Raw genomic sequence first — 24,288 nt, 5'->3', positions numbered from 1 at the left:
TTATATTTAAGAACCCATAATTATGTAATAACTGTGACTAAAGATGTCATAAGAATAACAATTCATATATTTTTTTCCCACATTTTTATGTCTTCACATCCTGTTCCTGAAATTTATTTGCAATTTCTTATTTTGGGGAAAAATTTGTAATTTCTGGAATGTGTTCAAAAATAACAACAGGTAGCTAAGATTTATCATACTCTGGGTTAAACATAACTGGAAAACTGAGGGGCTTCATATTCTGGAAAATATGAAGATCTTTTCTAGAAATTTGCCTTTTCTCATAATCATTGTCCTACAAGAAACTGTTAAACAATGCAGTTTCTCAAAAGATATGGAGCAATAATACAAATTTCCCATGGTCTTGGTGGGGTTTTACTTTAAATCTTAAAATATTACTCCCTGATGTTTTCATCAACAAGAAGCACCTACTTCCTGTGGAGACAGCACGCTAAGGTCTTGCAGTAGGGGAATGTGTTGCTTTAGTGCTGGTGTTGTTTGTAGGGAGGCCTCTGTCTGCCCAGGTGTCCTTAGTGCTTCCTTCACATCTCAGAAACTATACCACTGACACAGCAGACCCACATAATTACAATAAAGCCCACGTATGTTCTGTCAACTGAAGTCAGTGCCTGATGTTGTGTCCCCAGAGGGTTTACTGGGGAGATCCCTTTCTTTGACTCAGACCCACTTTCAAATTTGGAGAGGCCATGGCTCTGAGCCCCATCCTAATCATACCATGGCTTCTCCGCACGAAACGGTATTTCAGAAAACCTCAACCGTATACTGGAATCAAGCAAGGGTTTCCTCCTAATCCCCAGTTTTACTCTGGCTTTTCCTTCCGAAGCAATGAATTAATAATTATCTATGAAGTGAATAAAAAGGATTCTCCCAAGCCAGTCTCTTTCTGAAGAGAATAAGAGATGAGGATATACAGGGGGGCCACTGAGGACTGAGGTCATGTTAGGGAGGTGCTATGCAGGGCCCCAGAAGAGGAAAGCTCTCAAAGCAAAGGCGTCCGTTATCATAGAATAGGCTGCTGATTTTGACACGATCTGTTTCTGTTCTAAAAAGGGGACCAGTGGTTATTACAGGGGAGTACAGAATATGTTCCTAGGGGCCTCAAGAAACTTCATTAGAAATATGGCCTATCCCAAACCAGGCCAAACCGCGGGGCCCTGAGCCCTCCCCCTTCGTGAGTTTGGCCCAGAGCGCGTTTGGTGAGATTCTGGCGGCCTCTGCCGGAGCGTCTCTGCAGAGGGACGTTCCTCCAAACCCAGAGACGACATGTGGCGCTCAGGAGAGGTGAGAGCGAGCGCGCGAGTGCGCTGGGGGCGCTGGGGGGATCTGCAGCGGGGCAGCGCGCGGCCTCAGGCGCGGCGCAGAGCCCAGCCGCAGGGCGGCGGCGGGAACGCGGGGCGCCGGATCCACTCCACCCGGGATCGCTGGGGAAGTTCGCGCTGGCAGCATGGGGCGGTGACGCCGCACCGGCCTTCCGCTCCTGCCACGGGGCGAGAGCAGGCGGTGGAGAAGGAGGATGCACCCTCGCCGACGGCTCGCCTCTCGGGGCCGGCGCGCAGGGTAAGCCCCGGGCGCGCCGGGCCGGGGCAGTGGGGTAAGAAGATGCGGACAGGGGGGAAAGGACAGGCAGCTCAGGCTCCGCCGGCACTACTCTCCTCGCGGCGCCTGAGCCTTGTGTTGCATGGCTAGGGAGCACAAGTGGAGAGCAGGCGGGGCGCCAGGGGCAGCCGCAGCGCAAACTTTCCCCCGGCGACTGCGGGTACAACCCCGGGCGCGGGAGGGCATGGGCATCCTGGGCGGCGCAGCTCCGCCAGACGGGGCTTCAGGGCGCAGCACCTACGGGTCCCTGGTAGGAACTGGGGGATAGGATACCCCCGCAGCCGCTGTCGCGGGAATCGGAGGGACGAAATCGCCCACCTGGAAGGCCCCTACCAGCCCCGGGGCTCCGAGGCGCGCGGCGTCCTGGTGTTACTTGCGGGGTGGGCGCGGGCCCCGCAGGGGTGTCGCGCGCGTGTCGCGAGGGCTGCTCGAGGCCAGGGTACTCGGAGCCTCCACTGCACCGAGCGGTCCCAGCCCAGGAGGAAGGTACTGCTTGGCGGGGCACTGGGCTTGGACTCGGGGCAAGAACAAGGGAGGTCTGCGAGAGCGGGAGCGAGCCGGGAAGGGCTGGGTAGAGGGAAACGCTAGGCTCGCCGCTGCGGACCCGGCGGGTGGCTGACCCTGTCGGGCGGCGGGTACCGGAGTAGCGGAGGCTGCGGCTCTGCAGTGCCTCCCCCGCGCCCACCTGCCCCGGTGCACCAGCCCTGGAAAGCCTGCACGGCAACCTGGGGACCGTGGAGTACAGCCTTCCTTTGGGGTATACTGATCAGAGCTGAGGGGCTGCAGGAGGAACCGCCCGGGTTTCCCGCATGCAGCGCCTCGTGCTCGCTGTTCCGATTTGCCCCGGGTCAGGCGACCACCGCATGGCACACTGTCCTTCTTTACCGGAGTCACAGAAGGCCTTCGCTTCTGAGGTGGAAGTACCTGTTGTGTACTTCCCAATTCTGGAGTTTTTTTGGGGGGGTCTCCTAGGAAAAAACGTTCCTTTCGAACTCTGGGCTGTTCATGCATCATGAACACCTATTTGCGTTATGCGCATGTTGAGAAATATATGCCTTCTCTAAGGTTAGTTGCTGAGCCTAAGGATGGTGTCTGCCTGGATTTCAATGCATTGATTAGGGCTCAGAACAGAACTGAGAGACTTTCCCAAATGCAGTGATTATTAAATTAGTGATGGAGGCAGGATACTGAGAAAGTGGCAACGCTGTCTTATGGAAAGTTATTACATTATCGTGATCCGGTAGAAGACTTGTTTCCTAAACGTGCCATTTTTCCCCCTCTTTCCACATACTTTCTCTCAGCACCTTGCAGAACAAGGAGTAGCTGGCTGGCTTTGAACGCGTGGCAGACATTTCAGAAAGGTAAATGTATTCCACTTGTGGATTTGGCGCATACAAAATATAGTTGCTCAGATTTATTTTAATAATAGGACATTTAATTACATACTGAAAAGTAAAATAGGATTTGAGGTATGGGAAAATGAATTAAAATGATTCTGCACTCTGAGTTAAAAATGAAAATTGATTCGTATTGTAACTTTTCTTTACACCCCACCTAACTGCCTAGTGAAGTAGAAAACACCTGGTGTATGCCTGTCCTGGGATTGACAGCCAGGTTTCCTTTCTTTGTCGATGGTTGTGTGGGAGCTGTTATGATTGATTCCAGTGTAGTGACGCAAAAATTTCATGTTCATGTTTTTCCTTTTTGTGTATTTTTCAGCTTCAAGATCAAATTGGGAGAAAAGAACAGTTATTCTTCCAAATTCATCTGCTTCAACTATAATCTTATTGGGAATGGACAATGGAATGTTCTCTAGCTTTATCATGATTAAAAACCTCCTTCTTTTTTGTATTTCCATGAACTTATCCAGTCACTTTGGGTAAGTTATCCCTTCCAGTTTTAATTTTTACAATTTTGGGGCCAGTGGTACCTTTCTGGAACCTTGTAGAGCAGAACATCAATTCAGCAAGCCCTTGCTTTTTACCTTTGCAGTCTGCTGCCCTTCAGTTTGTTGTAAATATATGAAGGGTCCTTGCTCCTGACCTATGATTTCTTCCTGAGCAAGGCTGCCCCTGGTGTGGGATCTCCGCAGTATGTCCAAGAAAAGAGGCAGATCATGTTTTCAGAAATGAAAACCAAATATGGTTTCAGAGTAAAAGCTGTGTTTCCTCCTACTTGGGCTAAAACAAGATTCAGAAGTTTGACATTCACTGCTTATTAGACAGGGCGGTCGGTATGCAACATTCTGATCACTCTCCTTGGTTCCATTATGCAATTGAATTTGCCTTTCAAGCCCAGTCTTTGCTGTGTATGTATGTGGCATTGAAAAAGGACTCAAAGTAGTCATGGCCTGAGCCAATGGCCTGGAACAGCCCATTCAAGTGCAGGGGCAGACATCATAAACTACACGTCTGAAAATCTGAAAGATACACCTGAAGTTCTAGCATTATCATTTACATTAACCTTTCATTTTGGCTATTAGTCTCTGTGTATTGATTTTCTCTTTCATCAAATTGTTGTTAACTAACATGACATATGCATGCTCTTAGGAGGCCGATGTTCCTCCTCTCCCTCTTCTCTCCCACCACTCCAGAACTGTTCTGGCTAATCAAAAGGATTGCAACTTGAAGCTTATGGAATATGATTAAGAAATTAAATTTCAGGACTAAAGTCGCCAAAACATTAGTTCTGTAAAAACAGGCTCCAGAGGTTTCACATTATACTCTGCACATGTGTAAATCTTAAAAGGGTGGAGACTATTAAGTGGCTCTCCAACAGCCTGGAGAAACTCCTGCTGTCTGGCAAACAGAGATGATCCTTTTGGGGGCTGTGACATTTTGTTTGTGCTCTGGGCATTTTCTGCTCTTCTGACCCTTCCAGATGTGAGCAGACGAGGGGAGAGGGGAGAGGGAAAGAGACAGACAGACAGGTAGAAACTTAAGACTTCCAAGTGCTGTGACTGCGGCCCAGGTGCACTGGGACCTGGGCACAGGCCTGAGTCTTCAAGGAGGACTTTCTCCAGCATAGCTTATCTAAGGACATGCCCATCCCTCACCAGCACGAGAGCCCAACAGCCCATGTTTGCTAATGGAAACAGGTATAGGTTGCAGCCAATCGAGTATTCTCTGGGGAGAAGTGTTGTATGTTATTTTTTCCTTGCTTGTTTGGACACCTCCCCTCCCAGGCCTTGTCTTTGTTAACTGTTAAATGCAGATTTTCTTTCCAAGTTATCTCCAAGTGTTAAATTCTATAAACTGTGGTGTTCACAAAGTTTTGAATGGAAGGCGTGTAAATGAAATCCTACCAAGTATTCAACTTTGCAAGTTAATGCATTGTGTGGTCAGTTTGCTTACTGATATTACATATTCTTAGTGATATTTTGGAAATGAAGAGTATGCTAGGATTGGCAACATATAGTTTCTTTACAATATTTTAGCCAACATATTATTGTGACTTTTCATTGAATAGGTAAGAAGTTATTACACTTCCTGGAAGGTTCAAGTCTAGAATAGGAAGTAACATATAAGTGTAGCCATAAGAAGCAGTTATACTTTATTCCTTAATTAACCCTATAGATTTCCAAGATCATTTTCAAAATAAGAGAGGTAATTATTATGTGCTGGAAGGAAACACTAAGAAAGTGGTAAGGTACTCCTCAATCTTTCTAAAAAGTTAGCTGTTGGAGAAGATTTTAATTTTGATTGTTTTGATAAAACCGTACCTAATAAAATGGAAAGTGCCCATAATTCTACCACCAGAGACAATCACCCTTCACATTTTAATATGCTTGTTTCTGTGCATACGTTTATATAGTTGGGATCATACTGCACATTAACTTTTGTGTAGTTTTTTTCAGACTTGTTACTTTATTATTGCAAAATCTAAGATGTGTGATTTTAAAAGGGATGGATTTATTACTGTGCATGAATGCTCTGTTTACTACTTCCCTAATTTGGGATGTTTACATTGTTTCTGATTTTGCTGTTATAGATTTTCTTGTAGTGAACATATTTGGCTTACAATATTTTAAATTATTTGAGATCAATTTCATTTAGAGAATATCTCTATAAGTGGAATTTTACATCATTACATCATTACAGGTTCTTCGAGTGCTTTTAATGCTTAACCCTGGGTGTTCAGCTGCTTTTGATAAAGTGGGGTTTTTAGTGAAGTAGGAAGCCGAGTTGCACGCATTCTGTCCAGCAGGATGTACTTTTCAACAGCCACAAAAGTTATCATAAAAGATATCAAATGTCTACTTATTTCTCTTCTTATATGAGGCTCCTCTCACTTGCCCTTTACCCAAACATATGTAAGAATAATTTTGTCAAATCCCAAAGTTTCATAACATTTGCTTGACTTTAAATCTTCATAGAATAGCAGCTATTACAATGTACAGCCCCTATTTTTATGACTATGTTTTAGGTGAATCTTAGGAGCAGTCTTATGAGATGAGCATCCTTAGCCTCTTCTGACAGCTATGGAAGATGGGATGGAGAAATAGCTAACTTGGGGAGTTCATAAAGCCAGTAACTGCTGGGATTCCTTACTCAGCAGGCTTTATGTGATTGTGTCTGGTTACTTCTTGTGCTGCCTTATTTGACTACTGTTGGTTTGCAAACTAATATAGATGGGGGTGTGTAATTCTGAAAGGTATTCTCTTGCTTCACAGCAGAGAGAGGATTTTGTACTCTGAGATTAGGGGTGGGATTGAGTTTAAAGTAAACTCTGTTTTGTTTTCCCCCAGAGAAAGAGTTTATGTGATCAGGCTCAAAACAAAAGCAAGAGGGAAGTAACAAAGGCCCCAAGAAATGCTGATACCTGTAAATACACAAAAGAGGTCAGAGAACTGGCAGGGGGTAAGGAGTGAATCAGAGAGGGGAAAGGAAGGAAAGAGGCAATGTGTAAGGTTTTGTGCTTGTACAGAGTTGATGTACAGTGTTTTTGAAAAGCATGTGTGTCTGGCAACCAGGAAATGTATTTGTGAGAGGGGAAATATATTTGAAATTATATAAGATAATTAATGTGAAATTGCTTTGAAAATAATATGAGTATTATTTCTTTTTCCCCCCCTCATAATTCTTGAATTTATTTGGTCACCAGCAGCTCATTTTTAATAGCCTTTATAATTCTGCTATTAGTGTTAAATTATAGAACAGAGCATGTATCAAGCATACAACAGAGCAGAGATCTTATTTGAGAGTCAGCCTTATGCAATGGCCCATTTGAAGATGTGGGATTATTTAAGCCATTATAATTATTTTAATGAAACCAGTATCCTAAAGTACATGGGAGAGGAAAAATAGCACTGAAACAATATTGCAATCAATGTCATGCCAAAATATATACTATTAAGTTTGAACTGGAATTAATTTATCATAATTTGAAAAAATCATACATTGTCCAACTTGGAAGACCCATGATAATTGCAAGATACTTTGGAGGATTATTCACTCAATCATAAGGTTAAGTCCAATTCCATTCATTTAATTGCATTAAATATATTTCATGGATTTATCCATTGAAAAAAAATGTGTTGAGATTTTATTATGTGGGCCGTGCAATTCAGACAGACTTCAGAAAACAGTATTTTATAATTGGGAATTAAAAGCAGGTCCTTGCAGAAGTCCCTTACATACATAAACAGAGAGGGCTATTCTTTATTTATACAAGTGTGCCAGCCTGGACCTTAGGTCTCATGTACAGGGCCTTTGCAGACACATACTCAAGGACAGTTCCCTTCTCTTAACTAGAGCAGAAAGTACATTTTCTCTGAATCATGCAGGCACTCACAATGTCTTCTTAAATGGAAAGTTCTCTCTTCTCTATCCCCGATGACAAATTCTTCCTGCCCTACAGCTGCAGGTTCATAAGGCCCAGGACAAACAGTCATTATAACAATTATGAAAACACTCAGAAAGCAGCACTGAAGCAGTCAGCAGGAACAGAATCAATGGCTCAGGGAGAGTTAGAGATCAGAAAAATAGGTAGCTCCAGCAAGACAAGTAGGTGACCGCAACCTGACTGCAACGTCATGCCCAACATTTTTTCTTTCTTTCTTTCTTTTTTTTTTTTCTTAAAGCACCGATAGAAAATACTTCTGAATTATATACTTTATAAAGGTAACTTTTTACATGTTCATCATGCCAATAGGCAGCGAGCAGAGCTCAGAAGGATACGGCTCTCTGCCGACACCAGCTGGCAATCAGCTCCAGAATGAGTCACTGGCTTAGTTCAAGGGGAGAAGGAGAACGTGGGGTTTTTGATTTTTATAAAGATTCAGTGGCATAAGATGTATATTTCAGTTGATGTGGAATTTCAGAGGAAAGTATTAGAATTGAAAGCAACAAGACATCTCATCATAAAACCCTCTCAGCAGTGAGTTATAGGTGTGTCTATAGGTGTGTCTCCTTAATCTTCACAATACATTTTAAGAAGTGTGCCATTTAATTTTCACAAAATCCTCGCGTTGTGGATATAAAGAGCTCAGGCTCAAGAGCTTAGAGAGATGCGTCTGATTTTTTGCCATTGGAAAGTGGAAGTATTAGGGTCCATCTCAAAGATACTGAAGCCTTCTCCAGAATGTCCTAATATTTATAGTGCCATGAAAAGGGAATGAATGGGAAGGAAATCTGCATATTGGTAACAGAAGAATATTTTAATTTAGAATTCAAATAACACCAATATAAAAACAGTTGGTCTACCACACAGCCTGAATAAAACCCAGTACAGGATATGGATTATGAAATTTAATGGTGTACAGAAGGTCCCAGAAAAGTAAGACATGCTATGAAACAGGCGTTAGCAATTCCCTGAGAAATCCATTTTATGTGTATTTCTTTAAAAGCCATTTCAAAATCAAAAAGACAGAATCTAGAAGTTAATGAAACCCAGGGCCAGTTCATTTTAGTTTTAGTGACAACAACAAAATGGGTCATCACTCTACTATCAGTATGCTTCCTGTTTCAAAATCCTTGCCAGACATTTAGGGAGCGTAAAGTATTGTTTGGGGCAGTCTTGATGCCTGACGGTGATCTCTGTTTCTACACATTACCTTTGTGACATCAAAAGTTATGTAACCTGTCTACATCTCAGTTCTGAATCTCAAAGTGGGGATAGTAATGGATCCTATATTGCAGGACTGATGCGAGGGACAACTGTTTAACTTATGCCAAATGCTTAAACAAGTGCTTAAACAGAGGTGGGCATGGGGGTGGTGTGCGTGTGCATGTGTGTTTGTGTTAAGTTCATACCATCCCTCCTTCTGGGTATTATAACCAGGCCACTCCTGACCTTTACTAGACCCAGAGTGTGAATGTGGTGTCTAAGCTGTGCCTGAGTGCAGTAAGGGTATAAATGGAACCACATATGCAAAGCCTCCCTTGCATGGGCTTCTTGGGGACTATTTCCCTGCTGCTACTATAGCATGTATGGGGTCCTCACCACGTACTAGGCACTATACTAGATACTGAGGTCTCACAGGGGGCAAAGTGGAGCCTGCCTTCATGGAGGGTATATTCTGGTTCAAGACAGGTAATAGAGAAATAAGTATCGGTTGAGTTATAATGATGGCTACAAAAAACAATTCAGAGTAGAGGTAATGGATGTGCAGGGAAGAAAGGCTATTGCAGTGGTCCCAGGGAAGTGAGGACGTGAGCAGTGCTATTTGTAGGGAAGACTGATCAGGTGGGAGATCAGGTGGGAGAGATGGTGGCAAAGGCAAAGGTGCTGTAGCAGGGGCTTGCTGGGCATATTAGGAACAACAAGGGGACTGATATGGGGAAGTGGGAGATTGGTAGAAAGCAGAATCAGAAGAAGGGGTGGAGTTGGGTCAGAGGACCTTGTAGATGATGACTGTAGCATCAGTTGACTTTTATCTTGAAGATCAGAGAGAGTGGTTGAGTGGTGTTTTGTTATTTTTGAGATAGTTTCACTGTCTTGCTCAGGCTGGTCTTTGAAATTCTGGCCTCAAGTAATCCTCTTGCCTTAGCTTCCTGAGTAGCTGGGACTACAGATTATGTGACAGGATGCCTGGCCCAGTTCATGGAGTGTTTTGGAGTGGGAGAAAAATGGGATCTAATTTAAATGTGGCAATGATGCCATTTAGATTTTAAAGCTCACTCAGTATGCTGAGTAAATAAAATGGAATAGAATCTGGCATGGAGCTAGAGGGGAGAAAAGGAAGAAGCAACAAGGTCATAATGACCCTGGGGAGAAACTATTTTGTCCAGTAGGATTTCTTGATGGGTTGATGTGGGCATGAGAAAAGAGGGGACAACGATGACGATCTCTCTACACCAAGTATTTGACATGAAAACCTGATGGGTTCAATTGCTTGTCGTGGAGTAGAGAAGGCAGTGGAGAAGAGGTTTGGGTAGAGATAATCCTAAGTGTGGTTATGAACATGTTAAGCCCTTTGAGATATGGGTTAGATACCGAGGCGAAGAAGCCAGGCAGGCCACTGGAAATAGAGGTCTGGAGGTCAAAGAGAGACTGGACTGCATGCATAGACTTGATATACTTCTGTGGGTAGAAGATATGGAAAGCCATTGGGTTGGATGAGATCGAGTAAAGTTTGAGTGTAGACAGAAAGAAAAAGACTTCCCTGGATTACATCCTGGAATATTACAGTATTTGGAGACAGGAAGGTAAGAGCAGAGAAGGTAACAGCAAGACCAAAAGGAAAAGGCAAGTGAAGAAGAAGAATGAAGAGAATAGTATCCTGAGGCCAAGTGGAGAAAGTGTTGTAGGGAGGGGAAGCTCAGACCTGTGGCTCACAGGTCCACTGAGATGAAGATCAAGATTTGACCTTTGGGTTTGGCAATGAGTTCATTCCTGGCCTTCAGGAAAGAGATTTTCTTGGGATGCAGGTAGTGGAGATTAGAGAGGAGCTGCTGCAAGAGAAGGAAGGAGAGGCAGTAGGGATTTCTAGTGCAAATAACTCTTCCAATGAGTTTTGATGAGAAGAGGAGCAAATCACAGAGAACAGCTGAAAGGGAACATGGGTGAATGACTTGAAGACCCATGGTACTATATCAGATGTGCTTGCTGATGACAATGATGAGGAGCAAGGGATAGCATGTGGGATGGTGCATGTGGCACCAACACATATGTGGGTTGGGGAAAGGAAGGGGCTGAGCCAGGGAACATGGGTGGTGTGATGTGGGGTGGGGTAGGGTGCAGTGTGGCCTGTAGGTTTGTATGATTTAGGTTCTATGTTGTAGGCTGCAGGATTCTGAGCCAGGCAGAAGAGTCAAGGACAAGAGAGTTCATAGGGAGGTAGTGAGCTGGGATGGACTTGTGCTTGATCTGGGAAACTGAAGGGCAGGACTGGGAGGGTCTTTCAGATGGAGTGGGAGGAACTTAAGAGTTATGGCGTAATCCATGATACAGGAATTTAGCCACATAAAATAAGTGTTTCAAGTTTTGAGTTTTCCACATTGAAATGGGAAAAATTCTTATCTAGAAACTTGGAATTAATCTCATCATCCAGCTAGTGTCCACCATGGCTGCCCGATCCCCTTTTACATAGCATTTTGTTTTAAATATGGTTAGCTAAAGTAGTGCCTAATGCACAGTTGAGGAAACACATCACAAAATGGTGCCATTTAGAGGTGCTTATGTAACGACCTTCAAGTAACAAACAAGTGAAGATATATTTCCCAGAAGCAATCAAATACTGGGGGGGAAGAATGCAATTTCAGAAGACAGATAAGCTGAAGCATAAAACCAATCTGCTCAAACCCCAAAGTAATTTCACATTAAAACTATCTGCAGTAGCCGTTATCAATCCCATTTTATGTAAATAAAACATGGCTGTCAATATAAGCAGAGACTGTACCATCAAGAAATACAACATGCCCTGTCTTTACACGTGCAATTTGTGGTCTGACAACACTCAGAAGAATATTCTTCACCAGAAATTTTGAGCTAAAGTGTACCCTTTAAAATACCATAGTAAGGAAATATCTTGGTAGAATAAAGCACCTTTAAAGATGGAATCTACAATACATTACTCCTCTTATCAGAGATTATAACCTTAATGGATAAATGAATCAGTCACATTGACAGAGAATCCTTGAAAGTTTCTCAAAAAGAAAGATCCTTTTATATCTTAGTAAAAAACAAAACCCAACCAGCATACCTAGAGTGGTGCACACCTATAATCCTAGCAGCCCTGGAGGCTAAGGTAGGAGGATTTGAAGTTCAAAGCCAGCCTCAGCAACTTAGGCCCTAAGTAATCCAATGAGATCCTGTCTCTAAATAAAATATTAAAAAGGGCTGGGAATAGGACTCAGTGGTTAAGTGTCCCTGGGTTCAATCCCTGGTACAATCAATGAATCAGTCAATCTCCTTGCTTACTCCCCTCTCCAGGGTACAGTTGTCTCTCAGTGTCTGTGGAGGACTGGCTCCAGGATCCCCCCTTAATACCCCAATCCACCATGCTAAGACCCTTACATAAAATGGCATAATATGCATACCTTCTTGTATACTTTAAACCATCTCTAGGTTACTTATACAAAGTAAATTCTATTTGAATAATTGTTATACTGTGTAGTTCAGGAAATAATGAAAAGGGGGGAAAGTTTGGTATATGTTTGGTATAGTTGCCATTTTTTTTCCTGAACATTTTCCATCAGTGGTTGCTTGAATCTGAGTATGTGGAGCCTGCAGATATGGAGGCTGACTGTAATGAGTGAATTCTGCAGCAGAGTTCACCCTGTGTTGGTAGTTGGCTTATTTAGGAGTAAGCTTCCTCTGCACTTCCAGTCCTAATATTTAGACCCCTCCTTCTCCCTCACCCCCCAGTCAGAAATTCAGCTGATGAGCTGGGTTTGGTGGCATGTACCTACAGTCCCAGCCATGTGAACAGCGAGGTGGGAGAATCTCTTGAGCTCGGGAATTTCTGGCCAGTCTGGGAAACATATAAGACCTCATCTAAAAAAAAAAAACAAGGTAGTGGTGGTGGGAGGGAGTAATGAGGGAGGGAGAGAAGAAAGGGAAGAAGGAAGGAAAAAAGAAGGGATGGAAGGGAAAAATCCAGCTGATGATATTCATTCATCCCACCTCTTTTATCCACTACCATGGCTTGAGTAACTGATCTCTGTGCCTCCGGTCTTGCCTTGTACACATCTGTCATTTGTAAGCTGCCCAAGTGCTCCAGGAAAGTGCTTAGGGGCCCTATCACCCCCAGGAAGAACCTAGATGTATAGCATGGCATACAGAGGTCATGGTTTAGTGTGTGCCTACCTGCCCACCAATTGCGGGCTTTTGTGGTGCTGACGGTGGAACCGAGGGCCTGGATCATCTTAGGCAAGAACTCTACACTGAGCTAATCCTCATGTTGCCCTTTTCAGCAGAGTTCTCACCCTCTTTGCAGAGGGTATGTTTCTTTTTTTACAGTTTCTTTTTTCAGGGTCACTGTTGACAATTCCCTTCTGCACCCCTTTCCTTGACATAAGAGACAGTCTTCATTCTTAAAGCTTCAGGTTCATTTTCCTCTCCCCTGAACCTAGGCAAAGGTTGAATCTTCTCTCCCTTGTGTTCCTGTAACATCTTGCATAGTGACACTGGATTCCTACCATATTCTACTGAAAACATCCAGGAACACAAAAGGTTCTTGCAGAAAACACTCATGTCCTGTAGGTCATTTTCGGGTCCCTAGTTCTCTCCACAACACCTGGCACATGGTGGACTCAGTAGTCATAGAGCTGGAATAAGTACCGAGCCCAATCAGGGCCTCTCTGAAGATGTAATGGAGGAGAGAGAATCTCGGAGGCCATTGGAGTCCTGTTGGCAGTTGGTTCACAAGGCAGTTTTCTGTTTCTAGCTTAGCCTCAGAGCACTCACTTTCCACCTTGGCTGCACAGGAGGGTCACAAGGGTGGTGGCAGGGAGAGGGATTAAAAGTTACTGATGCCTGTTTTCTCCTGGATCAATTAAAACTAAGTTTCCAGAGCCAAGAAGTCAGGAAGAAGCTAATGCAAGAGTCTCAAAATCAAAATTTCAAAAAGGCCAGGTATGGGACAACAGGGAGAGGTGAGAAGCTGGCAAAGGTTTACCCTTCCTGAACAATTTATTTTTCTTAAGCACTTTGCTGGTGAAATAAACCCATTAGTGGATCAAATTTCATGGATACCAGCTCCCCACTCCACTTCATCAAAAGTCTATAAATGACCCAGAAGTTCACATTAGGCTGGGTGCCATGGTATAGCCTTTTAAGAAACCCCGGGGATTTCCATGGCTCTTCAGCACCTTACTCCTGTCCCTGCTGATCCTGCAACCAGTATCTTTCTCAGGCTACAATATGAGGCCCTTGACCTCATTTCTATATCTTCTCCATCTTCTTCTCCTCTTCTTCCTCCTCCTCCTCCTCCACCACCACCACCTCATTCACCTCCTCCTGCTGTTCCATTTTCTTTTTTTCCAGTAGTATTGGGGATTGAGCCAGGATCTAAGACAAGCTTGGAAAGTAATCTACCACTGAGCTACATCTCTAGTCTTCATTTCAAATCACCATAAAGTTTAGGAATCTATTCCTTATATCTTTTGTATAGACTAGTAATACTTACACAAAGAAATGTAAAAAAAAAATGGGATTTTTTTTTAACAGGAAGGATGGGTTTTTCATGGTGGACCCTTCATATCCATGGATTCTGTGTCTGTGAATTCAACCAATCTCAGATTGAAAATACTGATGAAAAACTTCATCTGTATTGATCATATCCAGACTTTTCCTTCATCTTTATTTCCTAAATAATACAACATAACTATTTAGATAGCATTTTCATTGTATTAGGTGTTATAATTAAATTAGAGATGATTTAAAGTGCGTAGGATGAGATGCACAGGTTATATGCAAATATAGCACCATTTTATATAAAGGTCTTGAACATCTATGGATTTGGGTTTCCATAAAAGGAGTCCAGGAACCAGTCCCCCATGGGTACCAAGATATGACACTATTCTTTTCTGAAAGATCAATAATCTGAAAATATTAGAACTGAAAACATGGAGTAAATATGACAGTTTTGAAGAGAGTATATGCAAATATAAGGAAATAGTTCATATTTCAAGAGAACCTAACTAATTAACTCTCATTAAAATCAAGTGTTAGTCACCCAAATTTTCAAGTATTCCTTTTATGTTGAAGACCATTAAATAAATAACATCTTACAAAAATCTACTCCCCAAAGAGCAGAGCCTTTAGCTTCTCCTTGAGGCAGGAATACACTCAGGGTGGACCCAAAGGTGAGCAGAGCTCCTGGTTTGCATTCAGTATGGCTAACAAAAGCTGAATGGGAATGCCAGTGGACCAAGCCTGCCCTTGGACCTTAACGGGAGTGAGTGTTCAATGGGAAGGGGGAGTGTGGGAGGGCTCACTCATTACATGCTGCTGTGTTCGGTGTTACTCACTGATGGCAGAGCCCAGGATGTCTCTGTTATTTTGTTTTTCAAGTACTTTCCCTGAGCCCAAATGGAACAAAGCAAGCTGAGGTTACTCTTAATCCTAGAAGAAGCTCTTACAGGTTGTGCAGCTTGGTAGAAGCACCAGCAAGTTCCCCTGACATCTGTGAGCTTCTCCTGAAGGGACAACAGTGCCTGGGGCTAAGAAAACACAGCATTTGTGTTCAGGATCAAGCAAGAGTCTTTCTCTTCAGGGCTGTCAACGTGGTGTATTTCATAACTATATTCTGTGGCTGAATCATTTTTGAGGTTGATCTATGGATGTGGAGAGCTTTCCAATTGTTCATGGAAAAAACAAAAAGCAAACAAACAATAAAATGATATTGCTCCTATCCTAGGAGGCATTTTCAGGGAGTTTTGGAATAATCTGTTCCTTACTTCAGCACCTATCTTTAGTTAATACAGTGAAGGAAAAACCCTGCAGGTCCTCAGCCAGGGCTTCTAACATATGCAGGCCCACAGATAAATACAAGGAGTAATTATGGCAAGACAGGGTTAACTACAGCTCTTTCTCCAAGAAAAAGTATGATTATGTGCATATTTAAACTCTGTTTTTTTTGTTTTGTTCTTGTTTTGGCGAGTAAGTGAAAGCTGAGCTTTGGAATTCTTAATCCTATCCTGTTGCTATCAGATATGATTTAGGTATTTGTGAAGTGAAATTCAGGGTGGAATGGTGATTCCCTGAAACTAGTGGACCAGTAAACGTTTGTCTTTCCTCTTGGACAAAGCCAAGGAGAGTGGCACTCAAAAGACATCTCTACAGATCTAGCCTCAGAATGGTCAATAATGTAGGCAAGTCTTTGTCTCTTAACAGCCAGGGCTATTCAGATCTAATGTAATTTAAGAATATTTCACAGTGGATAATGGAATAGCTTAGAAAAATTTCCTTGAAACATTAAGATGTAGTACTTCTCCCCTAAATGCAGGAAATACATGCCAATACTCCAGCCGATGCCTGAAACTGAGGATAGTATCAAATCCTATATGTATGATGTTTTTTCCCTATATCTACATATTTATGATAAAGTTTAATTTATGAATTAGGCACAATATGAGATAAAAAATAATAACTAATAATAAAATAGGACAATTATAATACTATACAGCAATTAAATTGCCAACATCTCTTCTCTAGGACTTTGGGGCCATTATTAAGATTAATGGGCAGATATTATATACAGCAGGATACATTGGAAAAAGTGATGGTTCAGATACTGGGTGGGTTGACATGACATTGCATCATGCTACTCAGAATGGCACATAATTGAAAACTTATGATTTGTCTATTTCTGGAATTTTCCATTTACTATTTTTGCCAGCGGTTGACCTCAGATAACTGAAACAGCAGAAAATGAATCCATGAATACAGAAAGAATTTGCTTTTCTTTTTACTGGTGTATATTTGTATGTTAAAGAGGCAGCAAGTACCTTCTAAATACTAGGCACTTGGACATAGCCTAAAATTGAATAATTGGACTGTTTAGAATTTGAACACCATGAGAAGTGGACCCTGAGACCAGATCTGTTTGACCAATCATTACACAACTAACTGAGCCAGTACCAAATATAACATTCATTCATACACAACCCAAGATGATGGGAAGACTTTTCATTCTGGCATTAGCTTTGTGTGGCTTAGTTTTTTGTCTTTCTAAAGTGTGAAATTACCATGGATGCTAGAAAAAAGGGAAATTTAATATTTTTAAATACTGAATCACTGAGTAAAATATCTGTGGGCTCTTTACTAACAGGATTAAATTTTAGCTTGCTAGAACTTCTATATGTGTTTTAATGGCAATGTAAAAATTAAATCAAGTGATCTTTCTACTGTGTCATTCAAAAAGGAAAAGCTTTAGGGTCAGTAAAGAATTGATCTGTATAAATGCAATCAATGAAAATGACCAATTTTCAAGAACAGGGTGGGGCAGGCAAACATTGATTTTGACTTCAGTGTCCCTCCACAGAGGGATGGTGGCTCTTGGCTCTAATTTCAATGATTATGAAGTACAGCTGAGACCTCACAGCTGAGAATTTAAGGGAAGTATCAGGAATAGGGCATTCTTTTCCCAGTTGCCAAAAGGGCTTACTTCTGGGAGTCCTGTCTGGCTTTCAGCTCAGAGTCCTCTGAGCTCTGCAGCCAAGCCCAATGTGTAATTCAAGTGCTGTTGGCACATCTCAAAGCATCTACAGGAACCAGAGGTGGAAACCATGCTCTTTAGTCATGTTACTGTCTTTTGGGATGGTAGACCTTCTTTTCCCCAAAATAACCTCTTTAGCTTGTCCAGATCTGCTCAAGGGCAGACACTGAGGTCAGAATCTATATGTGTCTGTCCCATCCGGTTCTTGAAAATTGCTCATTTTCATTGATTGCATCTAAGCAGATCATTCTGGTTTCCATCTGTTCCATCTACATAAGCTTTTTGAGCCTGGATAACTTCACTCCATTGAACAAACTCAGAATGATCCTCTTGTATCATCCCTGAAGGTTCAGTCTGCTCTTCTAGGTTTTTTTTTTTTTTTTTTGGCTCTTGATGTGTGGGCACACAGAGAATGTGCCATGAGCTGGCAGCACTGAAGGCTGCAGAAGCCCAAAGATATATCACAAACTCAATCACTTGTGTCACTAAATACTTGAATTTTTGTATTATTCACATCACAAAATGCTCCCAATTCAACTAAAGACTCAGTAAGACCAGCCTTATCTTTCAACCTGGGTAAAAGTTTTTCACCATCCCCCTCCTCACCTCAGTGCTCATTGAAGAAGGCTTACTAGTGATATTGAACCCTGATTTTCTGTGTTTAAACCAAATTTATGAAATCCCCTATCAGTGGAGTAAATTCTGCTAGTCCATGTGCAGTGCCTAACTTGTTTTTTAAATAGCTAAAACACTGGTAATAAACAGCTCCTCAGAATCAAGAATGGTAGATTTTGATTGTCATGCTAGGTGATGCACATTCAGTCCAGAACAGAACTTAAGATACTCAGGAACTAAGGCTTATGACAGCAAAATAGTAACTAGGTGGTATGGAAGCTCCCTTTCCCCAATGTCCCCCTTTAAGAAAAGTTGCCATAGGATACCTGGATTTCTCTATCTTGTGAAGAATTTGTAAGAAACAATACAAGTTTTAACCTTTTCTTTTGTTTCTCTTTCATAAAGCTTTTCACAAATGCCAACCAGTTCTGGAAAAGATGAGACCAATGACAACATCACAATATTTACAAGGATCCTGGATGGGCTCTTGGATGGCTATGACAACAGACTGCGGCCTGGGCTCGGAGGTAAGTGTGCTGTTCTTGGAGGAGGCCGGCCAGGCCCCAGGAAAAACCTAACCACAGTCTACAGCTTGGGTTACTGTGAGTCAAACAACCCCTGAAAGAACCATCACATCTGGATGTCCTGAGATGGTTGCTCCCTCCTGGTTGCCAAGGACCCTGTATCCTTTATTATTGTTTCCCAGATGCAAAGTGCTGGGGAAGTGGTCTCCCTAAAATGTCCCTGCAAACTCTTCTCCCCAGAAGTCCTATTCACTTAGTGAGGAAGCAGTTATTTTTTCAATTTTAAAATTTGTTTTAATTAGTTATACAAGACAGTAGAATGCATTTATGCACTTTGATATAAATAGATGGGATATAATTTCTCATTTTTCTCAGTGTACATGTTGCAGAATCACATTGGTCACGTAGTCACATATATACATAAAGTAATAATGTCTGTTTCATTCTACTATCTTTCCTATCCTCACATCCCCTTCTCTCCCCTCCCATCACTTCCCTCTACCTAATCTAAGGTAACGCTATTCTTCTTTAGTGCCTCCACCTTATTGGGAATTAGCATCCGCATATTAGAGAAAACATTTTGGGTTTGGCTTATCTCGAGAAGCAGTTCTTAAGTGTTGAATCCACTGTCCAGTATTGTTCTTTGCATCTTTACGGGGTGTAAATTTGATTTTTGACTTTGGCCATAATTATAATATTTATAATAGTCTCCCCTTATCCATGGGAGTATGTTCCAAGACTCCCAGTAGTTGCCTGCAATTGTAGGTTCTACAAAACCCTATATATACTATGATTTTTTTCTGTATATACATACCCATTATAAAGTTTAATTTATAAGTTAGGTATTGTAAGAGATTAACAGCAATAATGTATTATAACAAGACTATTATAACAATTTATAACAATAGACTGTAGTACAAGTTATTTTAGAGCAAATTACTTAATTTCTAGAATTTCCCATTTAATATTTTTTTATTTGTTGATGGACCTTTATTGTATTCATTTATTTATATGTGGTGCTGAGAATGGAACCCAGTTCCTCACATGTGCTAGGCAAGTGCTCTACCACTGAGCCACAACCCCAGCTGAGATTCAAATTTATTTTTGAATCTCAGCTCACACTGGGTAGCTGAAACTTCAGAAAGTTAAAGCACAGATAAGGGAAGGACGACTGTGCTTTGAGAGAAACTGATAAAAAAACAAAACAAAACTTGATAATGGATTGTTCTTCCAGGGCACAACTGGCACAGCTTAATTTTATGGTGAAGAATGTGTGCAGTTTCCAGGCACGTTTAATGCATTTGGCTGTAACCAATTTAGATGTAGTGCATTTGAACTTGCTTCATTAGGTGAAGTAGACACCCTCTGGCAAACACATTCTAGAGGAAAAGGTTTAGTTCTCTGATATTAGCATTTTTAAAGGGAGATTCACTTAAAGCATGAATTGCCATTCTCAGCCTTTTCAGGAAGGAAAAGACTCCTTGACAATGTCTGATCTGCCCTCTGAATGGCATTCCCAGGCCTCAGTGTTCAGCACTCCTGTCCCTTTTGGACATATTCAGTGAGATCAAGGCATAGAGACCTGCTGAGTTGTCCTCAGTTCTTGCAGCCTGCCTTACAACTCTGCAGGTTGGGGGCCCTGAGGATACACAGGAGGGCTTAATGGGCTACCCTGAATCTCAGGGTGCAGTGGGGCTTATGTTTCAGTGGAGAGACAGGCACCAGAACCACAAAGCACCAAACACCTGTGTATGTACAAATACACATCATAAAAGTAGATGTCCACTGCAAGGAGATGCTGGGAGAGAATATCATCAGGAAGTCTGGGGTCCTTTAACACCGGATGTAGCACATTCTGAATGTGGTCTGTACTCACAGGGGTTACTGGGCCTCAGTGGTGCCCAGAGAACACACAAAAATTTCCCCAATATTATTAACCACTTGTATCACTTTATGTATTTTCTAATAATTTTAGCTGATACATGATAGAAATTTCTAACCATTCAAATGCCATCCGTGGAGAAGTGGGTCTTCCCTTCTGAGAGCACACCCAGAGCATTTTCTCATTCCTCCTTTCCCTGGAGACTACATGGTGGCTCCTTTTTTTTTTTTTTTAATGGAGCTACCCCTGAATCGGCTTCCCCCATCCTGAATTGTCCAACTCTTTCAAAACCACTGTTTATGGGAAGGGGCAAGGTTATGCACTGCAGGTTAGCATTCTTACTCCAGGTTTATGGGGGAAGAAGCTGAAGCTCAGGTGTTTATGCTACTACCCAACTCCCACTCCAGGGACTCAGCAGGTCCCTTATGCAGAAAGACAGCCCAGGGGGGCAGAAGTACAATGACAACCAAGCTGGGCTTTCTTTATGTGATGGATATTTTATTTGCATTATAGTTTGAAGCAGCTTAGTTCCACTGGGTATTCTGACCAGTCCTCTAGATTTACCAAACACATCGTAAATGCCCAAATACAGTGTGACGGAGGTGCAGGGTGAGTCCGTGCGCGGAGCAACCTGTGTCTCTGTTTCAGAGCGAATCACTCAGGTGCGGACTGACATCTACGTCACCAGCTTCGGTCCTGTGTCCGACACGGAAATGGTAGGTCACGGGGCCTGGCCCCGCATAGATCATTCTAAATAGACCCCTCAAGAACTCCGCCGCTGGCCTCTTCTGCTCAGATGTCCCCTCGTTGCCTTCCTTTGCATTAGGAATATACTATAGATGTGTTTTTTCGGCAAAGCTGGAAAGACGAAAGGCTTCGGTTCAAGGGGCCCATGCAGCGCCTCCCTCTCAACAACCTCCTTGCCAGCAAAATCTGGACCCCAGACACGTTCTTCCACAACGGGAAGAAGTCCATCGCGCATAACATGACCACGCCCAACAAGCTGCTGCGGCTGGAGGACGATGGCACTCTGCTCTACACCATGCGGTGAGCGAGGGGATGGGATGGGGGAAGCTGGGCGAGCAAGGGTTCAGTGCAGGGACATGGTCACCCGACCAGTCCCAAGGTCCTGGGGTCCAGTCTCTCTGAGGATGGGTTTCAGGACTGCAGCCTGCGTGGTGCGTTTCAGTGTTTTCATATTCTGCCCTTCCCATGCCACAGCTCATGACAGTTCTTTGCTTTAGCGCCTGTGGGTTCAGAGCCATTAGTTATTTGTACTTTTTTTTTTAAATTATTCTAGTTCAAGAGCATCTTTGGAATTAGTGACCCAGATAATAATGTAAGATAGGGAAAATTTATTTTATAAAAATTTCATTGAAACCTTTAAAGAATCCTTTTTTATGTTGTAGTCATGCAACCTCTTCAAGTTTTAAAAGTCCATTTCTCATAAACTTTGATAACATTGCACGGCTGAGGTTAAATTTCAGTATTTCTGGTTTGAAATGTTCATTAGTCATCTTTTCCCCTGCATTATTCATTCTCCTTCAGTAAATCAATAAATTGACCATCAAGAGAGGCTCCTTTATAATTTCTCAAAGCTTCCATGGTGGGCTTAAGTCAGCTTCAGAAATTTTTTTTTAATGTAAAAAAAGTCACCAAAGCCAAGTGATAAATAAATAAATAAATAAAGCACACGGATAGATGTAGGTTTATGGAATTCCCTGTCTCTTGCTACAATCTCTTAAACTTCGTATGTAAAATAAGTAATCATAGTGGAAACTCATATTGCTCTTGTCATCTTTGGAGGCTGTATTTTCTCATGTATTTTCTGAGTAACACTTTGACATGCAAACCTGATTGACAACAGAACTTTCTCCTTCTCGTCATCACCCCATAAGGAGCTCCGATGAGCAGTCTTGAGACACAACCCGTGCATTTCATTCTTTTTTCTTGTACGTTGCTTTTCTTTATAATGATTTTGTGCATGTTCTTCCCATTGATGGATGTGTGGGTTGTGAGCATCACTGTCCTTGTACAGTTCCTTCTCCATGAAGCAAAGTGTATTGAAAAACTAAGAAATGTTGCCCGAGTTGAGGATAAGGTCTTGGTCATCTTCCCAAGGAAAAGAAGGGTATGGAGAGAAGCCAGTGCAATCTCAGCCTGTGAGCAGAGCCCGGTGTGGTGGCAGAGGAGTCTGCTGGGTCTACACAGGGTGCCGGGTTGAGGTGATTGTCTCGGTGTGATCATTGTGGGGGTGCCTGTGTCTTTTTTGTAGGATGCAATAGACCCCATTGGATTGTTGTCCTTGATTCTCATCACCCCGTCACAGGGGTCAGGTGCAAAGCCTAAACAACGCAGCATGAAATGAGCGATTTTATTTCTGGAAGACACTGGGAGGCTACCATTGGTGTATCACTGCCTGAATCTGGTGGGGAGGTAGGGCCACCGATTAGAAGGGGAAGAGGTGGGAGAGGGGCTTCTTATTGAGCACCCTGTGCCGGCCCTGCAGGAACCCTGCCAGCCAGATGACACCATGACCTTTAACACACAGAGAAAGCGAGGCTCAGAAGTGTTTGGTAATTATCCTAGGGTCACACAGCTAGTGAAGGGATGAGAATTTGAGCTCAGGTCTGAGCTCATATTTGACAATGGGAAGGATGTGGCACTATTAGATGTAGGATAGATTTCTTAGTACCCTCTTCAGAGTGTCATGCCTAGAAGGAAGTCAGTGAGAGGTGAGAATGGGAGCAACTTGTCGGCAGTAATGAGTGGTTGTTTATGCAGAGAATTCTGCTAATGAGCTGCAAAGTTGATAATGAGTTTTCTTTTTCAGTCATATACAACATTTGGGAATTGGAAATAGTTCCTCTTCAAGGTGCTATGAATTTTAATGTGGTGAAGCTAGAGCTAGGGGGTGATACTGCATGTTATTGACTTAGCCAAAATGATGAGAGGGCAACACAAACTTGTTAAAAATCACGTGAAGTGGTGTCCCAGTGCCCCACCCCACCATGGGGCATTTCGGGCAAGGCCTCTGGCTTCAGCACTGGGCCACACCTGTCAGGACTTGTGCTCTAATTTGGATCTTGAATGTCCTCTAAAGGTGCACGTGATAAAAGCTGGATGCCTAGGGTGACCCTGCTGAGAAGTAGTGGAAAGTTTAAGAGGTGGAGTCCAGCCGGAGGTATTCTGGTTAATGGGGGTGTGCCCCTGAATGGGATTGCGGCACTCCCCATCCTTACTTTTCTTTCTTTCACTCCCTGGCATAAGGTGAGTGGTTGACTCCACCACAGACTTTCCACATGAAGCCTTACTACAGGACCAAAGCAAAGGGGACAATCAGTCATGGACTGAAACCTCCGTAACTATGAGCCCAAAACCCCTTTTTTCTCTGTATAAGTTTATTTATCTCAAGTATTTGTTCTAGTAACAGAAAGCTGACAAAAACACCTTGTAAAACCAATGGTATCCTGATCCAGTGATTCCCAGTTAGTCTCCATCTTAAGGAAATCATTAGAAACATGAACTAAGCTTCATGTACAAAGGTATCTGCTGTGACATTACTTGTGATGTCAAACATTGGAAGAAATATAAAAGCTGATAAATTTTTCAAATAACATTGTGTCTTTAGTTTGTGTGTGTGTGTGTGTGTGTGTGTGTGTCAGGTACAGGGGATTGAACCCATGATCTCACACATGCTAGAGAAGGGCTTTAACCACGGAGCTACATCTTGTGTCTTTAAACTTTGTAATTAATGAAACATGAAAGTGTAAAACAAACTAGGATTTGTGTGATGCCCTTTTAGTCTAAGACAAATATCTAGAAATGTTTAAAAATAGTGCAGTTATCATCTTTAAAAATGTAGCTTCAGAGTAATTGTATCTGGAGAAGATTTGTGTTGTAAAATTCCCATCATACCCCAGAAGTCGTTTAAATGAGTATTCAAAGATACACACAATTTAGCAAGATGGAATTCTTTTCATAGGGGATTTAAAAGAAGCCAAGAGAAAGTCAGCTGCTGATGCCATTTGATCCTAATATACCTG

General features: G+C 42.5%; 1 protein-coding gene across 1 annotated transcript in view; it reads left to right on the top strand.

Annotated features, from left to right (window-relative positions):
• The first annotated feature begins 3,410 nt into the window (after positions 1 to 3,410).
• Gabra5 (gamma-aminobutyric acid type A receptor subunit alpha5) overlaps positions 3,411 to 24,288 on the top strand; it is a 73,147-nt gene continuing 52,269 nt past the window's right edge. The window contains exons 1-4 of the mRNA XM_027925902.2: positions 3,411 to 3,496; positions 18,242 to 18,363; positions 20,891 to 20,958; positions 21,069 to 21,289. Of these exons, the coding sequence (XP_027781703.1) occupies positions 3,411 to 3,496; positions 18,242 to 18,363; positions 20,891 to 20,958; positions 21,069 to 21,289 (497 nt within the window). The remainder of the gene's footprint in view (positions 3,497 to 18,241; positions 18,364 to 20,890; positions 20,959 to 21,068; positions 21,290 to 24,288) is intronic.

This window comes from Marmota flaviventris, chromosome 2 (assembly GCF_047511675.1).
Source record: "Marmota flaviventris isolate mMarFla1 chromosome 2, mMarFla1.hap1, whole genome shotgun sequence".
Classification (NCBI taxonomy): domain Eukaryota; kingdom Metazoa; phylum Chordata; class Mammalia; order Rodentia; family Sciuridae; genus Marmota; species Marmota flaviventris.
This window is presented reverse-complemented; position numbering and strand designations above follow the sequence as displayed.